We start from the raw sequence: 24,238 nt of genomic DNA, 5'->3' as shown, positions 1-24,238 counted from the left end.
AAATTGCATAAATAAACGAAATTAACCTCAAAATCAAAGCAAGACGAATTTCTCGTAAAGATGCAAAAAAGAATCAATTCTTACATCGTCATTGAACTTAAAAACTCCGGAATTCGAATTGTTCACGAAAACACGTTCAATGATTGAATTCTAACTGGAAAATACAAGAAAATTCAATCAAAACATTGGACCACAAATTGGTCAATTTCTTTCTCACTTTTCGGCTCAAACTATGCCGCAAATTAGCTGAATTCTTAGACACGCTTTACGATCACATAAATCACTTATTTAAGTATAGTTCTAAGCACTTCTGATTGATAAAATTAACGAGGCAAAGTTAATGACAGACTAGATAAGGAAGATAAGGCGCGATTTTCAACCAGAGACACTTCTAACATACAAGCTCGTGGGACAAATCCCCCGCAGGCCCCTGTCTCGTCCCCCCCAGTTGACCTTGCTCTCTCTAACAAATCCCCCGCAGTGGGCCCCTAGTGTTCTTAGTCTAAAGGGTAATGTAAGGGCTCCCTACTAGAAAAAATTGGGCCCCTGCATAAAGCGGCCCCCGCACTGAAAAAGTCTTAAAAGTGTCTCTGTTTTCAACACATACAATTCAAACAATCCTAAGCGGTAGCTCGTATCCCTAAAGCCTGCTGTGAAAGAGCCAATTTTTAAACGCTTTCAATAGTTACACACACATGTAATCACGTATAAGCAGTGACTGTATTTGTGGACCATAGCGGCTTATTTAATCAGCCGGGAATGTTATATCTACCGAAAATATGTTTTGTTTCACTCTATCAGTTATCAGTTGATTGAATTAAGAGGCATCGGTACTTAGCTAAAATTGTAGCCTACATTTGCGTGTATCGTATTTCATTTTTGATGATAACTTTTCACTGGAATCCTTTTCGAAAAATGTACGACCGCAATAAAAAATTAGTTTTGGTTGCAGTTGGTTCTGAGGAACGTGAGCAGTCATTTCGGTCGTACATTTTTGAAAATGAATTTTTGATTGAAAGATGTCATCAAAAGTAAACTAAATTCAGCCTTTTGAATAAACGCCCAAATGTATGCCTTTCAGCAAAGTATCGATGCCTCTTAATATCATATATATACATTTATTCTCAAAAGAACAACACTGTCATTACATTTTAAATGATCCAAAATCATTTAACGAAAAAAATAGAAACGAACAAAGGGAACATTAGCGTTTTTCACTACTTTGTCATCCGATTATTGTGCTTTGAATGATTCACCAATTAGAGGTCGTTCAACTAGGACGGGACACGTATTTCGCGGTTTACATTAAGGCCTGGTTATGGTCGAATATATCGCACAGATGTAAACGGGCGGCATCGGGGAATCTGGCACACGGTGCCAAAAGAACGCACTTTTAAACTACGTAAAAGGTGAACTCGCACACGCAAGTTCATTGCTGCAAATGCTTTTTAGCCATGTCATCGACTTAATGAATCCTTTTACAAAATTTTGGTATCGAGAAATCGTGTGCGAGTTCACCTTTTACGTAGTTGAAAAATGCGTTGTTTTATCACCGTGTGCCAAATTACCCCACGCCAAACGGGCATAGCCTGGCTTTAGGTGATCGGCTGAGTCGAAATCCGAGTCCAAAATTGAACTTAGAGCTTTTTGGTAACAAGTGAGTTAATTCTAAAAACAAAGAAAGAAATAAGTTTGACAGCGTCGAAACGAAATTTATTTGCTAGAGAGGGTATTGGCATTTGTACAATGACAATCACAAAAATGGTGGTCGAGCAAATTATTTTCACCGATCTTCTAAACCTAAGTCGAAAAACCTCCTAAAACTCCTAAAATTGAAGGATTTTCAAGGCCTGGGAGGCCTGCAATATTTGTCATGGCCTCCGGCTGGAAAATTTCAGCAAATTTTAGCAAAATATCAATAATCTATCCCAAATCTCTTTGTATGCAGTTAAGACAGATTATTATAATCGATTCGTCCACAGCCATACCTCAAATTTTCTCAATTCTTGAATTGTTGAAAATTCCTAAATTCACAAAAATTGACAAATTCAAATAGAGTTGCTTCTTCACAGTGTTGGAAGTGAAAATTAATCATTTGCCATTGCATCCGAAGCATCAATTGATCAAATTCTGGTTCGAATAGTCGTATGTCATTTATCGTAAGCAATGCTTAATAAGCATTGTTGGTACCTGGATAATATGTGTTGGGGGGTTGTACACAAATTATACGTACGCTTGACTAGTGATTCAAAACCCCAACTTTATAATCGAACGTTTTTTCCATAAATTTTCTTATTTTCTATGAACCGTACGAAAATACTTATCACCTTCCTCCCCCCAAATGTTGTACGTAATTTGTGTACCGGCTTTTAGCAAATCTTTTCATTGTTTTTGTGGTAAGTGGCAAGATGTTATTTTTCACTGGCTGTTGTTTTTACCAACTATGTTCAACACAAAACTCGAAAAATCAAATTTGTTTGTAGTGATACTATTGCATTTGACTCACAGAGTCATCTTCCTGGCTTTGAATTTATTTATGAACAACAATCTTGAGTAGACAGCCACTGCTAAGCAACCACTGTTACAGGGAAAAATGATACAATTTCTTCTGCGAAACTAACATCTTTTCAGACATTCAGTTGTTTCGCTGCTGGTTGTAAGCTGGTTATCATCTCATTTTCTGCCATCAACGACAGGAGTCATGAGACTCCAAAATTACCGTAGGGATGTGAATCGTCTTGTCTGCTATTAACTTTTGGATCGTAAGTTTCATATTTTCTTCGAACCAGATTAGATGGAATATTACAAATAGTAAGGTCGATTTGGGTCAACATTTTGAATTATATGCGAAGATGTGGTAAAATGGTTATAGAAGATCGATAACGAAAATAAGTTTAAATTAAGAATTTTTTTTGTCTTAAGCCAGAAGTCATTGCTTGGAGTTCAACTGTCAAAAATAAAGTTGAAAATGACACATGAGACATGCTCACATTCTAGATACTCACTGTATGTACCAGACTGTATTGAGCTTAATTCAAATGTGTGTAACTCTTCGATTAAGACTCCGATCAGGAAACGGGTTGACTCAATGGTAGCGTACTATCCTTCCACCAAGCAATCCTGGGTTTAAATGACGGTGAGGACAAAGTCTGTGTAGGATTTTTCTTCAATGTATAAAATGAGAGTAACATTCCTAGGCCCACCCAAGCTTCATAATCTGGGTAGTTTTGGTATTTGGTACAATGAACTTTACACTGAAAAATGACATGAATAACGCCACCCATTCACTATGAGGCATGTGTACAAATATTTGAGTCTAACTTTACGCGGAGATGTGTTGTTCGGAATTCACGTAAAGCATGTGGTCGTACAAATGTTGTGGTTACTCGTTGGGACTGTGAGAAGAGACATGTATTGGCGGGAACAAAAAAATGTCTTGTTGACACCATAAGAAAGGCACAAGACAAGGTTCATTTGGCATACCAATACAGTTGCGGTGTGTTCTGAATGGAAAGCATGCGATTGTGTGGATGGAGGAGTCTAACTAAGGCACACGAATATACGAAGGAATGATAGACGAGTTATGGCTGGGAGGTGCGGTAATTCGACAAATATTCAGTTTTGAGCAAAATAACACAATTTAATCAGTTGGGAAGAGAATATTCTATTTTTCGCAAAAACATTGAAATCTCGCAACTGTAATCAACGTTGTCAATCTTACAGTGAAACAAATTATTTTAAATTTAAAATCAACAATGAGTCGAGTTGTCATATACTTCAAATTTCATTTATTAACACTCAAGCCTTTTATGCGAAATAAATCGAACATTTATATCAAATGTTTAAATATCGCGCTACTCGGATGTTTTCTTAGTGACAGCAATAAATACACAATTGTACGCTCACCACAAATTCCGATGTCATGTTTGCATTGTGCACCATGCGAAAAATGAAGACATTTTTCAGAAAAAAAACATTTTGCTTTCGTTGGCGTTAATGCTTCAAATTGAGATGTAAAGCAAAATATGTGGAGTTGTCAAGCGAGCAGCTGCATTTCGACAATTTCGACAGAAAGTGAAACGGTTCCAAAGTTTGCCTATTAAAACTGCCACCATACTGTCAGAAATAATTATAAATTATTGTTTGACGACCGAGACTCGTCTCCGAAATGCTTTCAAAATGCCGTCGAAATGTCGTCGAATGCATTTTTCTTCGTTTTGCTTCAAATTGAATTTCGAGTTAAATGATGCACTATTTTGGCAACTTAGAGCCCAATATCGATAAAAAAGTAAACGTTTCCCCTTGTTGCCACACAAAATTGTAGGCTTTATGTCAGTAATGATGTGAAAACATCATTCGAAAACAGTCGTTGCCGGGCTTTTGACCCCGGCAACGACTGTTTTCAAATTATAATTTTTCATTGTTACTGACAAAAAGCCTACAATTTTGTGTGGCAACAAGGGGAAACGTTTACTTTTTTATCGATATTGGGCTCTAAATTGACAAAATAGTGCTTCATTTAACTCAAAATTCAATTTGAAGCAAATCGAAGAAAAACGCATTCGCAGACATTCGACGGCATTTTGAAGACGACTTGGTCGTCAAACAATAATTTATAATGATTTCTGACAGAATGGTGGAAGTTTCAATAGGCGAACTTGAGAACCGTTCCACTTTCTATCGATATGCAGCTGCTCGCTTAAAAACTCCGCATATTTTACTTTAAATCTCAATTCGAAGCATCTACGCCAACGAAAAAGCAAATATTTTTCTTCTAAAGACGTCGTCATTTTTCGCATGGTGTACAATGCAAACATGACATCGGACATTAGTTTAAATGTTCGATTTATTTCGCATATTAGGCTAGAGTGTTAATAAATTAAATTTGAAGTGTATGACGACTCGACTCATTGTTGCTATGGCTGATTTTACATTTAAAATAATTTGTTTCACTGTAAAATTGACAACGTTGAGTACAGTTGCGAGATTTCAATGTTACTGCGAAAGATAGAATATTCTCTTCCCAACTGATTGAATTGTGTTATTTTGCTCAAAACTTAATTTTTGTCGAATTACCGCACCTCCCTGAGGACAGACACAATGGGTCCAACAAAGAATGAATGGTCAGTGCTCCTTTGCGTTTAAAGTCATAGTCAAACCAACCAACTCTTCGATTTGTTGGCTGGAACTTAAAAATTCGCTCGCTTCGCTCGCGTACCGTTCTCAATCATTCAGATGTTCCGAATTTGTCGATACTGAGCTTAAAATTTTAGAACATTTGAAATAACATATTGCGTTGAGCACGTATGGTCAGGTGTGTCTAAAATAACCAGTCAGAGTGAAAGTTTCTGACAAAATCTTCGTAAAAAGTTCTATCTGAGGAAGTTGAAAAAGGAATTCTCACGGGTACCTGCCACTGCCACTAAAATTGTAGTGGCGCTATCATTGTAATGAATCAACAATTATTAAAATATTCCATAAACAAAATGTGAAAATTATAAACAAAAATTTCTCCATTTACTTCCAGTGACACATGCAGTAAGCTGGGAAGAATGGTGGACATACGATGGAATTTCAGGTGAGGCGAAAGAAAGGGAGCTCATTAATTAACTAAAACAACACTAATGCTGACGTAGAGAGAAGTTAGCATTCTGTATAATGAATTGAAATGAATAATAAATTTATAATTAAGTCTCTATTATGCGATCAGACCGTACAAAACAATTGTAACAAAACATTTCAACCATATCACTCATAATTTTATTATAAATTACCCATCCACAAACTCTCTATAATATTTTCTCATTCTGTTCGGCTATACTGACTCTACACACAAACCGAAAGAGGTAATTTAATTTCAAAATTATTAAACACAAAACTTTGCATATATTCATGTGAATGAAAATAATAAACAAAAGTTTATACATGCTCATTATAGGTTAGATTAGCCATATTGTCTGATGTAATTAATTTCATTTTACTCACATTACCCCAAAGGTATATCCTTCTTGATAATAAACATTCTCATTCTCATCTTTCCCATACCCTTGTCCCCTCTTCCTCTTCCCCCCCACACACACATTTCGGTTATGTTGCTTTATACAGCTCTACAACTCTAAAAACCGCAATTTTGTATAATGTATACACTGTACACAAAGGGAGACTTTATACGAAACACATTTCATTTATTATTATGTTCTCCAAACATAAGCATATTATCTCAGCAACAAGACGAGGGGAGATGTTTGAATGAATAAAAAAAGAAAAAAAATTTTGATGAAGACGAAGCAAACCTGAACCATTTTTGTGGGGTCTCTCTCCAAAATCTAGTAAAGGATTATTTCCGATTATTCAATTTCTGTTAAAATTTCTTCAATGACTACAACTCCATTAATTTGAGACAGGGTAGCATCATCAAAGAAGGTACATTACAAGATGTTAAATGTGAATTAATAAAATCTTTGCGCGGATTTTTCAATGCGATAACGAACAGAGACCAGACGATATATATAATAGAGGAGTTTGCTGTGTATGCGGTAAAAAATAAATCCGTTCTTCATCCACGGCTATTGTTATCTTAACTTTCGCATAATAATTTTATACAGTTTAGACGTTCCCAAACCATTTATGTATAAATGTGTAGTACCAGTACGTTGGGTGTGTGTGTGTGTCTGTATCTATATATATATAAAAACGTAATTCAAACAAAATGCTTCGTCAGCAAAAAATTATAAATTAAGCTTCAGGCTCTTATTCATAACACAAAATTTACACCTAAAAGCAAACAGATAATAAAAAAATCTTATACATAGAATGATGGTGAGATAAAAGATGGCTTACTTAAAAACGGTTCACAAGAGCAAAGTCTAGGGTCGTTCATGTAAGTAGTTTTTATCTCTCCACAGCCACATTGAAAAGAAAATTGTGTGGAATTTTCTTCTTCGTTTTTCTGTTCATATTGGAGTAAATGGAAAATGGTATGGGCGTCGTGTTGCTGACAATGCTACTTATTCAGTCATTGTTTTTAGTTGTACGTGTATTTTCGCAGCATTGTGGGTGATATTTAGTAACGTTTGCTATTTTCGAAAGAAATACAAAAAAAAAAGATTCGCATTTTTGTGTGTGTTACTTAAAGTCCAACGCAATTTGGCTGGAAAACAGTGTGAAACCATAAAAAAAATTCATTTTGCTACAATGGAATGTATGCAATGTACCGAGTCTTCCAAATACCGTTTCTTAGAAGGTAACGACTATTTCACAGAAATCTTTATCCTTGAATGAAATAACCATTTCCATCACTTTTGTTCCAATTCTCCTCTCCAGATTAAGAGTAACGTTTCTCAGTAACGATTTCTCACAAGCCTCAACTCTTTTTAGCCCCGTACGAAGTACTGGGGGCTTATAGGATTACGATGCCGTGTGTAATTGATGGAATTCGAAGCAGACGGTAAGGGCAAAGTGTTTGCCTATGTTCATAGATAGCGAATCCGCAATAAAAATTTTGTCCGTCCGTCCGTCTGTCCGTCCGTCTGTCACGTCGATATCTTGAGTAAATCAAATCCGATTTCAAAATTTTTTTTTTCCCTGAAAGATAGTCAAAATAGTGAGGCTAAGTTCGAAGATGGGCGATTTTGGGTCGACCCTTCCGGAGCTGGGGCCCAATAAGTGCCTAACTTTTTTTCGACGATATCTACAGACATTTAAGCACTAAGTGCTACGTCAAATGAAAGGTATTTACAATACCGATCGACAAAAAACAAGTTTATGGAAATTGGATGACCGACTCGTGAGTTAGACCCCTTGGTGTGAACTAGGTACAGGGCGGCAACCCGTTTTTGCTTGAACGTTGGCCAAATTTGAACGTATTTAGATGGATTTTGCTTTATTAGATAGGTATTGACCGTACCAATCAGGGAAAAAAAGTTTATGAAATTCGATTCACCGGAGCGTGAGCTAGGTCTCTTGGAGTACTCGGCCGTACAGTGAAGGTGGTGTTTTTTGTTTATATCTCGAGTAAACTTTGACGGAATTTCAAATTTTTTTTTTGAAAGGTACTAACGAATGTAAAGCAGCCGTACTACTTTCCACCTCCTAACAAAATGGCCGTCGGCCGCCATTTTGGATTTTTGTAAAATCAATATAAATCGGTGAAAATGAGACTTACTTAATTTTAGGTCAATTCGAAATTTGTGTTACATTTGAAAGGAACGTCGTACGGGGATTCGTAATTGCGCTATGCGCAATTTTTAAGACGTACACATTTCATAAGAATTTTACTTTACCGACGTTTACGGGCGCAGTAGGCTTACGGTAAGAGTAGGGCGACGGACGAACTAGGGTCACGTACGCAATAGATGTACGGGTTTGTACGGGGCTCAGTCGCAGCAAACGCTCCGACTGTTCTGACGGCTCGTTTTAGTAAAAACCATCGATATAATACACTGTAGATAAGTAATGTCAAAATAACTTTATGCGGATAGATCACATGTCATACAAATGTTCCTTTTTCTCTTCGTTTTGTGTTGTGATTCGTATTTTTTGCAATTTCGAAATTTCGTTCTTCGCGTCTCATTATCTACATTATCGATGGTAAAAACCAGTAATGTAAGTCTACTATATCTATCTGTATCATACTAACGGGTGTTCAGAAAAGTTGATGCTAAATTAAAGTAACGCAGCATTTTCTCTAAAAAACAGGAACTGCAACAGGAATCGTTCAATAATTTTTCAGAAACAACGTTCCATTCTCCAACGATTTTGGATTCACACCAAACGATGCATACGTATGGATTTCAAAAATTTGTGAACGATTTTGTCTCCCCCTAAGTACGTAATTTGTGCGTATCTGCTTATAAAGCTTAATCCACGCGTTTAGTGGTATGGTTCGGTTTTTATTGGAAAACATCGATTTGTCATTCACAATCATACTACAATTAAATTATCAAATACTGAAGAGCAAAATTGAACATTTATTGTATGAATAAAACTTCACAAATCGAAAACACTGAGGCCAGTCCTTGTTGGGACCATTGTGCTATTTCTCCGTTCAAAAAATTATCAGATTCCCCTTTCGGGTGCGAGTAGCCATTTGCTTCCTGTAATAAAAGAAAGCACGTTAGCCAGGTCTAGTCTTAACTGTTTTTCAGGAGTCAAATAAAAGTCTCGTAGATGCTTAGTCATTAAACTCTTTAGAGCCGGGCAAGTTCATATGAAATGTCTTACTGTTTCTGGTTCTAGCCCACATCCTCTGCAAGTTGGATCATTTACGATACCCATCTTATTGAGGTGATAACCCAAGCTGTTGTGTCCTGTTAGGATTCCAACCAGCCCTCGTAACTTTTCTCTACCGCGACTCAACAGAAATTTGGTGTTCTTTGCGTTGCATCCCGCCAAAAATTCTTTTGACTGTCTACAGGTCGCAAGCGAATCCCATCTTTGGTATGGTGGAAAGCGCTGCAAAATAAGCGATCGAATCCGATATTTTGAATTTTTGTATGGGAATTCACATTCAAACTTTGATTTCTCCGTTGTTTTTAGAATTAGAATTAGAGCCAGATTTTGCTAGGTTAGCTACTTTTATGGAGTTTTATCGATTGGCTTGTCGGAGATATCAACGCATGTGAATTCCCATACAAAATTTCAAAATAATATCGCATTTGATAGCTTGATCCTTAATCTTTAAACGAACGAGCCGTCAGAACAGTCGGAGCGTTTGCTGTGACTGAGCCCCGTACAAACCCGTACATCTATTGCGTACGTGACCCTAGTTCGTCCGTCGCCCTACTCTTACAGTAAGCCTACTGCGCCCGTAAACGTCGGCAAAGTAAAATTCTTATGAAATGTGTACGTCTTAAAAATTGCGCATAGCGCAATTACGAAGCCCCGTACGACGTTCCTTTCAAATGTAACACAAATTTCGAATTGACCTAAAATTAAGTAAGTCTCATTTTCACCGATTTATATTGATTTTACAAAAATCCAAAATGGCGGCCGACGGCCATTTTGTTAGGAGGTGGAAAGTAGTACGGCTGCTTTACATTCGTTAGTACCTTTCAAAAAAAAAAATTGAAATTCCGTCAAAGTTTACTCGAGATATTAACAAAAAACACCACCTTCACTGTACGGCCGAGTACTCCAAGAGACCTAGCTCACGCTCCGGTGAATCGAATTTCATAAACTTTTTTTCCCTGATTGGTACGGTCAATACCTATCTAATAAAGCAAAATCCATCTAAATACGTTCAAATTTGGCCAACCTACAAGCAAAAACGGGTTGCCGCCCTGTACCTAGTTCACACCAAGGGGTCTAACTCACGAGTCGGTCATCTAATTTTCATAAACTTTTTTTTTGTCGATCGGTATTGTAAATACCTTTCATTTGACGTATCACTTACAAGTGTAGTGCTTAAATGTCTGGAGATATCGTCGATCAACAGTTAGGTACTTATTGGGCCCCAGCTCGGGAGGGGTCGACCCAAAATCGCCCATCTTCGAACTTAGCCTCACTATTTTGACTATCTTTCAGGGAAAAAAAAAATTTTGAAATCGGATTTGATTTACTCAAGATATCGACGTGACAGACGGACAGACAGACAGAAGGACAGACGGACAGACAAAATTTTTATTGTGGATTCGTTATCTATGAACATAGGCAAACACTTTGCCCTTACCGTCTGCTTCGAATTCCATCAATTACACACGGCATTGTAATCCTATAAGCCCCTTCGTACTTCGTACGGGGCTAAAAATATAATAAAATATTTTCACCAAATATGAAAATTTGGAGAATTTTCAATTTTCCCGAATGTCTGCATGTCGTGGGAACAACTTTGTTCCCTGACTATGCAGACCTTTGCAAAAATTAGGATTTCTCAAAAATTTTATATTTGGTGAAAACATTTTTTATATTTTTCCTTTAAAGATTAAGGATCAAGATATCCAATGCGCCATCTTTCGTGAAAATCCGGTACCATTTCGATTTTTGACACCCTCTCAAAGTTTGTCAATTTACACTGAAAACACTCAATGATCGAATACTTTTGAACGGTAGTGTAAATGACACCACTTGAGAAAAGGGGCAAAAATGACGTCTCGGCATATGCAGTCGACACAAATTCTCAACGAAGTGTTAAAACAGAGAAGTACTTGTTGAACTTTTGTTAAAATCCAGTCTTAAAATTGGATTAAAATTGAGTAATTGTGCGATACACTGCATACGTACTCTCTACACTGTATGAAGGAAAGCATGTTATTTGCCAAGTGCATTGGCTTGTAGAGACACTTCATTTTTTAATATTCGCTGCGCTACATTGTCGAACAACTTCACTTTTGTAAATACAGAGTCAAAGCCATAATAGATTGAAGTTTGTTAACAAGTAATTGGCAATTAGCGGACAATTAGACGTACAATTGTTAAAAGTTTCCTATGTGCTGAATAAGTACCAGCTGAATATCACCAGCTGGTGTACAAACAAAAACACTTTGCATTGTAAACAATTCAAAGACAACTCACAGTGCATTTCTACGTTAACGTCATCTATGCGCGCACATAACACGTATGATTGAAGTAAACAAATTGTTCAGAAAGTGTTTTGATTGTTTATCATACGGTAAGTGTGTGTTAGTAGATCAGCTGGTGCTTATTCTGCACATAGGAACCTTTTAACAATTGTAGAGCGTAATTTTGATTTTGTAAAAAGTAAATATTTTTCATCAACAACAAAAAAACCTGATTTAATTCCAGGCCCTGCATTTTGGGGTTTAATCAATCCGGAATGGTCATTATGCAACAAAGGTAGAAGGCAATCACCTGTAAATCTTGAACCACAACGTTTGTTATTTGACCCAAACCTAAGGCCTTTGCACATAGATAAGCATAGAGTAAGTAACACATCGCATAAGAATTATGACAATTTCAACGATCAAAATACTTAAAATTCCTTGCACGCATCGCATGCATTCCACCATTAAATTTTATTTCACGTAGGATACCACATTAGAATATTATATGATATACGTTACGATATTACGTAGCCATCCCGTGCATTTTGTACATACGATACGAAACTATGCAAACAATATCTATTTCAGATAAGTGGTACAATAGCAAACACAGGACACAGTGTTATATTTACAGCCGATAATGAAACATCGTTTATCTACGAAGGTCCTCAAACTCCAGTTAATCTGACTGGTGGACCATTGTCATATCGCTATCGATTTCATGAGATACACATACATTATGGCCTACACGACCAATTTGGTTCAGAGCACAGCGTTCAAGGCTATACATTTCCTGCCGAGGTAAGCTATTTCAATAACACCACACATCACATACTCGTAATACATCTGTTTGTTCATGATAATGGAATTCAGTTTTCGATGGGGCGGTTTTGAAGGGGTGGTGTATTTGCTAAATATCTCATGCACCAGCGTATAATATAGAGTCTTAGGTGTAGAAATGAGGATTTACCATTTAACCAATTCAGATATATTTGTACACACATGTTGTGTGTATGGATACGTGTATATGTACCAGTACACTGTGTGTGTCCTAAATTAACCAGATAATTCCATTTCATTTCAGATCCAAATATTCGGATATAATTCACAGTTATATTCGAATTTTTCGGATGCTCTCAATCGTGCACAAGGAATTGTAGGAGTGGCAGTTTTATTACAAGTATGTACGCTCTGGTGGCGGTGACTTTATTTTTAGCCTTGAATTTGCGAGAAATTTAATCGTTTTTTTTTCGTCGCATTTGTCATTTCCAGTTAGGCGACCTGTCGAATGCCGAACTGAGAATGTTGACCGACCAATTAGAAAAGATCCGGTTCGGCGGTGATGAGGCACCGGTGCGTCGGTTATCCGTTCGTGGACTACTTCCCGATACCGAACACTACATGACATACGAAGGTTCAACAACGGCACCGGCATGTCATGAAACCGTGACGTGGATTGTTCAAAATAAACCCATTTATATAACGAAGCAACAGGTGAGTGTTCCGTGTATAATATCATAGTCAGTCTCGTCTTCCATACTTCATTATTATGCTTGTTTATGTGTGTATATCCCATCTCTCTCTCTCTCTCTCGCTCCCGCTCTCTTGTATAATAAATATCGAGGTTACAATTTGGTGCGAAATGTTTGGAGGGATAGGAATTGGGAAAATTTAAAGTGACAAAGTCAAGTACGGCACATTGTTTGGGGAAAAGTTATTGTGCAGACATCATCAGCTTGAATATTTTCACATATTTATCATTTCCGATGGCAGTTCGTGTAAATTGAATTAAAATGCCGTCAGAATTGATAAACACACCGAAAAATGACGGCAAGATTTGTCAGATGTCAGAAGTATTAGGAGATTACATTGGATGCTGCGACAGTAATTCAGTACAATACAGTTTTGTGATCAAAGCTAAAAGCAAAATCACAAGAGTGTTTTTTTCGGGCAGCAAGCGTCGGGAACTGTTCTTTCGACAAGTGTAGACTTTGCATATCTATAACTATAGCACTCTCCAGTGCTTTGCTGTAATATAATATAAGACAATTGCCGGAGCAGTTTACGAGTATCACAAAGATGTTACCTCATAGAATGAATTCACAATTCACGTAAAATGAACCGAAAATATTCTTCATGTAATGGATCGCTTTCGCAGGAGGTAAACTGCATTGTAACGGTCGATTTTCGCACAAGGCAGGCAATAAAAAATATTTACCGTAAGACTTGTTAGTCTCATTGGTTCTGATAACTGACCCAATTAGCTCAGCGTTTTTTTTTATCCAAGTTTTAAGATTGGTGATTGGTGAATCCTTAAGCTGTAATGGCACTTACTTCGTTAGGTCCCCGCTTAATTTTTAACAATGAGAAGTTTAAAAATCTGTCAATGTTCGACGCCGTAAGTGCGTTGACACACTTAGACGAACTATACCTAGACTGGAAATTACGTAAAAAACATAGCTAACGCCGACCCGTACGAAACACCTATTCGTATCAAAAGCCTTTACTGCGAAACTCTTCATTTCTTTTACTTCATTCTCTACTGAAAAGCTATTCGCCCTTTAAAATCACTTACATTATCCACTCTTTGCCTTGTTATCATATACAATTAAATTGCCGGAGGCAATATAGACAGCCCCGTACGAAGTCAACTTTCATAAATTCCTATTTAAACAGCTATATACCGCTATATTTAACTATATTTCACTATAAATAAACATTTCACAGATAAATATATGCTATTATATAGCTCTATATGCCTGTATATAGCTCAATATAGCTGTATATATATATATATATATATATATAGATGTCCATATATGGAATGCCTGAAGCACCCCACACACATAACACATTATTTCCATGTTAACAGAAACTCTCTAAGTACCATTTTTCCCAATATATATCACTTTTATTAAAATCCAATATGGCCACCGGCAGCCATTTTGTTAGGAAACCGGAAATTTTACCGACGCTTTACATTCGTTAATACCTTTCAAACAAAAAAAAATTCATGAAATTCGGTCAAAATTTACTCGAGATATTGACAAAATACTCCACGTTCACTGTACGGCCGAGTAGCCAGATAAGAGCTCACTCCAAGAGACCTAGCTCACGCTCCGGAGAACATAATTTCATTAAAAAAAATTTCCCTGATTGGTACGGTCAGTACCTATCTAATAAAGCTAAAACAGACGAAATATGTTCAAATGTGGCCGACCTACAAGCAAAAACTGCTTGCCGCCCTGTGCCTGTTCCACACCAAGGGGTCTAACTCACGAGTCGGTCATCCGATTTCCATAAACTTTTTTTTTGTCGATCGGTATTGTAAATACCTTTTATTTGACGTATCACTTACAAGTTTAACGTTTAAATGTCCGGAGATATCTTCGAAAAACCGTAAAGCACTTATTGGGCCACAGCTCGGGAGGGGTCGATCCAAAATCACTCATCTTCGAACTTAGCCTGTCTTTTGACATTACCAAACGGGAAAAAAAAGAATTTTCGAAATCGGATGCGTTTTACTCAAGTTATCGTGCAGACGGACAGACGGACAGACGGACATTTTTTTTCACTGATTTGGCATCTCTAGACAACCACAATAGGTTTCCCCTTACTCAGGGAGTCCAATTCGACGTGTTACGGATGTATGCGTAAACGCATAAGACCCCAGTACTTCGTACGGGTCTAAATATGTCCCCGACATTAAATACGAAATATTTGATAGTGTGAGAGTTGGTGGGCGAATTGGCGCGAAAAAAATTAAATTTGTTCGTCGAACAAAACTTCTTTTGACAAAGTTCATAAAAACACATGAGAGTTGTGACACTTCTTCTAACGCACCCTCCAAAAAGCAGCATGTATGCACCACATTTTTACAGTAAATTAATGAATTGTCATGAATATTAACAACAAAACTTTACATTCGTGATACTGGATTGTCAAAATGCTAAGTTGACAACTACCAAAAATGTCAACTCCTACATGTAATTGGTGTAACATTCTACGTAAAATCGTACAAACCACGGCGAAGTAAAATAAACCAGGCAGTAATGGTTAATTTTTGAAACGTCAAATAAGGGACCTAATACACTGTATGAAAATGAACTCACATGAGCACTGACATAAATTGAAATAATTTTATTCGCAAAATATAAGGCTACTAGATAATTCAGGTCCCTAGTCAAATCAAGTCTATCAGAATAGAATGACGATTTGTTTGAGCCAGAGCTCGTTTGAATCGCCGTCGGCGTGAATTGCGACTGTTCGAAATTCTTAAGAATTTTCAAGAATTCTTTTTATTAAATAACATGAATAAATGTGATTCACTTGATTGAAATAGATGGTATCGGCTGTAATCATCCTTCTCTAACGACGAATGGAGTCTCATCATCGAGATCAATAGTTTGATTTATTCCCATGTATATGGCCTTTTGGTCCTCCCGTTATGCGGATTTTTCTGCTACTACCAAAGTACCAGCCAGGCGAATTTAAAGCGCTTCCATTAATTAGTCGAAGAAGATATCCTTGCTTAAGGCCGGCTGCAGCATTGATTACACATAATGTTTTACCAACCATCGAAATTCTTTTGGCAGCGATAGCGTTTAAGACAGGTGGCAGTCGGGCTAGTAACTGCACATCCAAGGGCCAATGCAATCAAAGTCACAGATACAATTGGAAAAGCAACATCAGCACCGGTATAGTCATTTTCTCCTGTCGAAACTCTTCCTTCAACGGTAAACAAGACTTTTCTGACGCTTCTCTCGAAGCAATGTCCTGGTAGCACATTGTTCTCGTAATATAGTGGACCAATTTGTGAAAGGGCAATGTTCGGAATCAAATCAGTGTCGTTGCAAATGGAAACGGTTGACCCCATTGTGAAATCCAGACGAGTTTAAAGATTGATATTTTATCTTGAAGTCGAAGTGGTCAAAAGGGGGAAGTGTCAAAAATGAACAGTTGCCTACTACAACAAAAACTGTCAAAAATATTATGGAGAGTGATTTCACTCTAGTCAAAACAGTAGGAAAAAGTCATCAAAGTATTCCTTTAAATTGGTTGGTCGAGTCAAATCACAAATTGATGGTCGTCGTAATGCCCAGCAAAAAAAAAGCCAGCAGTAAGAGGAAGAAGAAGTTAGCAGAGACTGGTTGATCATTCGGTGGTCGAATCGATGGTCGTCGTAACAATCCAGAAACATCAGTAAAGAGTAGTGAATCGTGCCACGATTATCGTGGTGTGGTTTCCTCATCAATTCGGATACCACAGGTGGGAGAGTCAGAAGAAGAATTTAAAAAAGAATTAGTGAATTGGCATGCGTCATTTGACAATAGCAAAAAGAAGAAGAAGAAGGAGAAGTTAACAAACAATTGGTCAATTGGCAAACGACATTGGCAACAGCAAAGAGAAGAAGTTCGAAACAAATTGGTCAATTGGCAAGCGTCATTAGCAACAACAAGAAGAAGAAGAAGTAAACAAAGATTTGGTCAATTGGTTGGTCGAGTCGATTTAAAAACAGTCGAATTGAAAGGACGTTGAGGTTGCATATTTTTGGTTGGAGTTTCCTCGTTACCTACGGAAACTGGTGGGAGTGTCAAAAATATTATGGAGAGTGATTTCACTCTACTCAAAACAGTAGGAAAAAGTCATCAAAGTATTCCTTTAAATTAAAATTGGTCACATAAGCCTTGAAATCAGTATAAATACAAGGTTTTGTATGGAAGAAGGATCAGAATAAACACAACTACTAAACGGGCAACATGCCCTAAGTAACGAGTTTCTCTCATATTAGATGTACTGGCACATGCGTGTTGGGGAGAATATCCCTCCAGTACAAGTAGAAACAGTGGAACCATCGATGCAGCGGCCGACGAACAAAGAAGTATTTGTTAAAATTCTTGACAAAAACCAAATTCGAAGATTTGAATATTAGATAAAATTGGAGATAACAAGTGAAATTCGACATGTTAAAGTTAAAAAAAATTAAATTCTCCCTAACTCCGCTACGGTACTAGGCATTCTTTTTTGCTCAGGATGCCAAAGGTTTCGTCAAAGTACGGTAGCCGCTGTTTGCTAGACGCTGGTCCGAAGTTGTTTAATGCACTGCCACCTCAAATTCGAAATTCTTTCAGTTTAAACCAATTTTGTCGTTCATTAAAGGCATTCTTGTTGAATTGATTACGAATTTTTCCTGATTTAATTTACTTTGAAGTTACTTACCATGGTCGAATTATGTGCTTTTTACTAATGAATACTTACTTCGATAAATTTTCCATTTTTCGGTTCCATATTTATGGAGCTTAAGTTGTTTAATCTTGTGATTAATTTTTGTTTTTACGATTTTGTATTTTTGTTAACTTTTTTATAGTAGCTCTTTTGAATTGTTTAATACAAACTAGAGTTACGCAGGTCATGTAAAACACAACTTTTTTAAGATGAAATAAATGAAATGAAATGACATTGTTTCACCTATTTGAAGCGAAAATTTCCAAAATATGTAGACTCCCTTTCGCCTAACACAAGGCTGGAAGTGTTAGGTAGAGCTAGTGAGAATTTTTGTGGTACCACAATAATTTTTGAAGTTCGCTCAGACTTTTCGTTGTAATACAAATACTTGAGTCAGAAAAATTTTGTTTAGTTTAAGTAAATATTTGTGTCAGTAAATGGAATTTTTCTTTTTACAAGATGTAAGGTAGAGGCGTTTTGTTTGATCCTAACGATTTGCCTTTGCCAGGATTGCCTTTATGTTAGACGCATACTCACTAAAACCAAATCTTCTTTCAAATCTTGTACTTCAATTTTTTCAACATGCATTTTACTATGTAACCATATTATCCAGAGATTGTCATTATTTTTGTCGTCGTTATCGATAACAGATGAATTGCCGTATGTGACAGGTTAACGCAAATTCACCACAATTTTCGAATACTATTCTGACTCAACAATTGGAGCTTCTATGTTTCTCAATGTATGAATTATTTACCATTAAGTCAGTGTCGCTGATCATTGTTTCCAGTCATCCAATAAACGATCGAACAATCAATTTCATTCGGCCAAATTTAATCTGTCGTTTTAATTCTCTTTTAACGACTTGCACAATACAAACGGTGGAAGTAATAAAATCAATAAATGAAATAAATATCCTCAACTGCAACTGGATGTGCACCGTACATTATACTCACATATACACAGAATATGATTCAATTAAATTGATTCAATGAACAGTAAATAATAATGTCACAAAATTTACAATAATCGAATCGTAAAAGCAAAAAATTTAATTTTACGATTTATTGTAAAATCATGTTCAAAATGTTGTTATGACGCTGTGTTAAAACATTATTATCATGCTACCGTTCCAGCTTTATGCCATTAAGTGACGACTTCACTCCGGTCATACAATAGCAATAAAATGTAATTTTTGTCAATTTTCTTGAGCATTGTAACGAACAATAGCTCCTTGCTCAAAGATTTGGGTTAAGAGACATGGATGCTTTGCTTCGCATCAGAATCCTTTTTCAAAAATTGACGACCGCTAAGACGACCACGAATGTGGGGAAAGTGTGAGACAAATTCCAAATTGAATTTTTCTAGCTAGTAACATCGTATTCACCACGTCCCAAACTCCCTAAACTTCACTGAATCTTCACAATTACGGTGGTCGTGGTCTGGCGACTACGACGATGTACACATACACACAGTGAATGACTTGAACTATGTAACCCAAATATGATTTTGTTTAAAATGCATCTAGGCTACATATAGGCGAAAAGTATCATTTTAGGCATCTAACTTTCTTCAGATAGTGTTTGCATTCTTCGAGGCGTGGTTTGGAAGCCGGTACTTGTAATTGGCCTTAAAAACGTTGTTAATGAGGTCAAACGATCTCGTTTCTTTGGGGTTGCTCTTATGGGTTTAAAAAAAAGTTGGAGTAGGGGTTCTGTGATGTCATAACCTTAAATATTTCTAAAAAAAGAGGCATGGATACTAAGCTGAAATTAAAGTCTACATTTGCGTGTTTAGTATTCTTTTTGAAAAATGTAAGACGACAATACCCACCACAAGTGTGTAAACTTTCAATAAATAATCGATTTGTTTGTGGCGGTTTGACCAGCTCTTCTATTTTTTTATTGAAAGCTTACACATTGGTAATAGTTATTGCCGTGTTACATTTAAAAAAAAATTGAGAAGAAATCATTGAAATTGCAGTACTTAAAAACGCCGGAATGTAGGCTTTTCAACAAAGCATTTATTCCTCTTAAGTGCAATGGACGCTTTGCAAATTTGTAGCCTACATTAAGGCGGAAAATAACTTTTTTTTTGATTTCTCGAATTACTTTTAAAGGCAAAATTAGTTTATGAGTCATCAACCCACAGAATCCTGTGCAAATTACAAAAATTTACACAATCGACACAGGTTTCTCCAATTTTTCCTTTAAAAGTAACACATTTTTGCGCGCTTCAATGGTTTTACTTCTTCAAAAAAAAAAAGAATTTGGAAAGAAGACTGTTGCTCAAAGGTAAACTCTCTCTCTCTCTCTCTCTATCTCATTTACGTCAATGCCCACTGAATCAAAGTATCGTTTTGTCTGATACAATTGCACTTAATCGGTTAAAGAAATCCATCCTTGCAATCGCTTCATATATCCATTTTCCCATTTGAAGAAGTATCAATTTATCAACTGACATGATAAGTGCTTCCAGTTGAAGTACATTTTACATTCAAATCATATACAGTTGTTATGTATATCTACGGCCTAATAGATAATTGAAAGCATCCGTATCCGCTTTCATTAAGGCATCACTTTCAATTTTAAAAGCTTATTCAGTTATTCCAATATAAAAGTCTATAGCAAACAAAACCATCAATATTGTCAGACAAAACCTACATATAAACCCCCCCAACAAACTTTTTCCATTAACAACTAAAATAGATTAATGTCTGCGAATAACTACTAACCCAACAAATAACTACTAGCTTGCAATATGCATAGGGATGGCGGGTATGTATGAAGTGGAAGTATTTATACAAATACAGTAAATATATTGTACTACTTACACCGCATACACTACGGGTATGCTGCTGGTGAATGGGGCGCGATGGAGGGAAGGGGATAGCGAGCGATAGGTATGTGATTACGGAAAAATCATCCGCACACACAATATGTGTATAATGTAAAGCGACTCGCTCGGTTATACCTCATCCACACACAAAACATATGAACGAAATATTTTATGATTGGGATATGGTATTAATATAAATACGACTTCAGAGAGGGATATAATATATTTCATTTTCAATAATAGCAAGAAGACATACAAATATTCCAAAATTTCTAACTTTCGATATAAATTTGAAAAGTTTCCTAATACAAGCATCAAGCATATGTTTGCAATCGTGTTTACCTTACTTATCTCCCATCCGAAAAGATCCCACATATAATAATAGCTGGGGAATCTCTGTTGGATATGTGTATGGACTATGACTATACACCCCCGTACATACGTTATGCGGGATAATGCATCATATGTGTGTAACACAAAAGTTCCCATTTTCCTATTATTTTTTCGGATCATAATGTTGCATTATTACGGTCAACAGATTTTCGAACAAAAATGATCGGTTGAATGTAAGAACGAACAAGAAAATAAAAATTTAAATATTACAACGATTCAGACCATATAGAACATTCCATAGATAATATACATGACCGAATCATCTTTTGTTTGTGCTACATTAAATTTTCAATGAAATTGTTTCATTTAAAAACTTTGGCAGTACAATGCGATTGTTGTATCTGGGATTTTTTTTAGGACGTTAAGGCTACACTTTTTTTCCTTTCGAATAACTTTAAGTGTAGAGTTATGCGCCGAAAAAACTATATCACGGAACGCCGTTGTCAGTGTTTTGAAAAGCTACATAAACAAATTGATGACATCAGATCCTTACGATCCAGTTTACCTAGTACAAGCATGTTAAGGAATCAACAAAAAGTTCACAAAAATTCCTCCAAAGTTCGAAAATACTCCCTAAAGGTACCTAAAATTTCCCACATAGTTCACAAAACATCCCTAAAGGTCACTCAAATTTCCTAAAGTTTACAAAAACTCCCTAAAGGTCTGTAAAATCAAAAGTCCTAAAAATCACCAAAGTTCACAAAACCTCCCTAAAGGTACCTAAAATTCCCAAAGTTCTTCAATATTCCCAAAGTTTACAAAACCTCCCTAAAGGTCACTAAAATTTCCTAAAGTTTACAAAATCTCCCTAAAGGTCTGTAAAATCAAAAGTCCTAAAAATCATCAAAGTTCACAAAACCTCCCTAAAGGTACCTAAACTTCCCAAAGTTCTTCAATATTCCCAAAGTTTACAAAACCTCCCTAAAGGTCACTAAAATTTCCTAAAGTTTACAAAATCTCCCTAAAGGTCTGTAAAATCAAAAGTCCTAAAAATCATCAAAGTTCACAAAACCTCCCTAAAGGTACCTAAACTTCCCAAAGTTCTTCAATATTCCCAAAGTTTACAAAACCTCCCTAAAGGTCACTAAAATTTCCTAAAGTTTACAAAATCTCCCTAAAGGTCTGTAAAATCAAAAGTCCTAAAAATCATCAAAGTTCACAAAACCTCCCTAAAGGTACCTAAACTTCCCAAAGTTCTTCAATATTCCCAAAGTTTACAAAACCTCCCTAAAGGTCACTAAAATTTCCTAAAGTTTACAAAATCTCCCTAAAGGTCTGTAAAATCAAAAGTCCTAAAAATCATCAAAGTTCACAAAACCTCCCTAAAGGTACCTAAACTTCCCAAAGTTCTTCAATATTCCCAAAGTTTACAAAACCTCCCTAAAGGTCACTAAAATTTCCTAAAGTTTACAAAATCTCCCTAAAGGTCTGTAAAATCAAAAGTCCTAAAAATCATCAAAGTTCACAAAACCTCCCTAAAGGTACCTAAACTTCCCAAAGTTCTTCAATATTCCCAAAGTTTACAAAACCTCCCTAAAGGTCACTAAAATTTCCTAAAGTTTACAAAATCTCCCTAAAGGTCTGTAAAATCAAAAGTCCTAAAAATCACCAAAGTTCACAAAACCTCCCTAAAGGTACCTAAAATTCCCAAAGTTCTTCAATATTCCCAAAGTTTACAAAACCTCCCTAAAGGTCACTAAAATTTCCTAAAGTTTACAAAATCTCCCTAAAATCAAAAGTCCTAAAATACAGCAAAGTTCACAAAACCTCCCTAAAGGTACCTAAAATTCCCAAAGTTCTTCAATATTCCCAAAGTTTACAAAACCTCCCTAAAGGTCACTAAAAGTTCCTAAAGTTTACAAAATCTCCCTAAAGGTCTGTAAAATCAAAAGTCCTAAAAATCACCAAAGTTCACAAAACCTTCCTAAAGGTACCTAAAATTCCCAAAGTTCTTCAATATTCCCAAAGTTTACAAAACCTTCCTAAAGGTCACTAAAATTTCCTAAAGTTTACAAAATCTCCCTAAAGGTCTGTAAAATCAAAAGTCCTAAAATACAGCAAAGTTCACAAAACCTCCCTAAAGGTACCTAAAATTCCCAAAGTTCTTCAATATTCCCAAAGTTTACAAAACCTCCCTAAAGGTCACTAAAATTTCCTAAAGTTTACAAAATCTCCCTAAAGGTCTGTAAAATCAAAAGTCCTAAAAATCACCAAAGTTCACAAAACCTCCCTAAAGGTACCTAAAATTCCCAAAGTTCTTCAATATTCCCAAAGTTTACAAAACCTCCCTAAAGGTCACTAAAATTTCCTAAAGTTTACAAAATCTCCCTAAAGGTCTGTAAAATCAAAAGTCCTAAAAATCATCAAAGTTCACAAAACCTCCCTAAAGGTACCTAAAATTCCCAAAGTTCTTCAATATTCCCAAAGTTTACAAAACCTCCCTAAAGGTCACTAAAATTTCCTAAAGTTTACAAAATCTCCCTAAAGGTCTGTAAAATCAAAAGTCCTAAAAATCACCAAAGTTCACAAAACCTCCCTAAAGGTACCTAAAATTCCCAAAGTTCTTCAATATTCCCAAAGTTTACAAAACCTCCCTAAAGGTCACTAAAATTTCCTAAAGTTTACAAAATCTCCCTAAAGGTCTGTAAAATCAAAAGTCCTAAAATACAGCAAAGTTCACAAAACCTCCCTAAAGGTACCTAAACTTCCCAAAGTTCTTCAATATTCCCAAAGTTTACAAAACCTCCCTAAAGGTCACTAAAATTTCCTAAAGTTTACAAAATCTCCCTAAAGGTCTGTAAAATCAAAAGTCCTAAAAATCACCAAAGTTCACAAAACCTCCCTAAAGGTACCTAAAATTCCCAAAGTTCTTCAATATTCCCAAAGTTCACAAAACCTCCCTAAAGGTACCTAAAATTCCCAAAGTTCTTCAATATTCCCAAAGTTTACAAAACCTGCCTAAAGGTCACTAAAATTTCCTAAAGTTTACAAAATCTCCCTAAAGGTCTGTAAAATCAAAAGTCCTAAAAATCACCAAAGTTCACAAAACCTCCCTAAAGGTACCTAAAATTCCCAAAGTTCTTCAATATTCCCAAAGTTTGAAAAACTTCCCTAAAGGTCACTAAAATTTTTGTAAAGTTTACAAAATCTCCCTAAAGGTCTGTAAAATCAAAAGTCCTAAAAATCACCAAAGTTCACAGAACCTCTCTAAAGGTCACTAAAATTTCCCTGAATTACACGAATTCAAATAAATTCAGGTAAATTAGGTGAGCTTTCATGTA

At 36.1% G+C, this 24,238-nt stretch overlaps 1 protein-coding gene across 4 annotated transcripts in view; it reads left to right on the top strand.

Annotated features, from left to right (window-relative positions):
- Positions 1-24,238, top strand: part of LOC119069667 (carbonic anhydrase-related protein 10) — a 90,476-nt gene that overhangs the window by 50,940 nt on the left and 15,298 nt on the right. For all 4 annotated transcript variants that reach the window (XM_037173786.1, XM_037173785.1, XM_037173784.1 and 1 more), the window contains exons 3-7: positions 5,528-5,578; positions 11,743-11,879; positions 12,090-12,302; positions 12,586-12,681; positions 12,774-12,995. In XM_037173786.1, the coding sequence (XP_037029681.1) occupies positions 5,528-5,578; positions 11,743-11,879; positions 12,090-12,302; positions 12,586-12,681; positions 12,774-12,995 (719 nt within the window). The remainder of the gene's footprint in view (positions 1-5,527; positions 5,579-11,742; positions 11,880-12,089; positions 12,303-12,585; positions 12,682-12,773; positions 12,996-24,238) is intronic.

The sequence above is a fragment of the Bradysia coprophila genome (assembly GCF_014529535.1).
Source record: "Bradysia coprophila strain Holo2 chromosome X unlocalized genomic scaffold, BU_Bcop_v1 contig_38, whole genome shotgun sequence".
In the NCBI taxonomy this organism is placed as follows: Eukaryota; Metazoa; Arthropoda; class Insecta; order Diptera; family Sciaridae; genus Bradysia; species Bradysia coprophila.
This window is presented reverse-complemented; position numbering and strand designations above follow the sequence as displayed.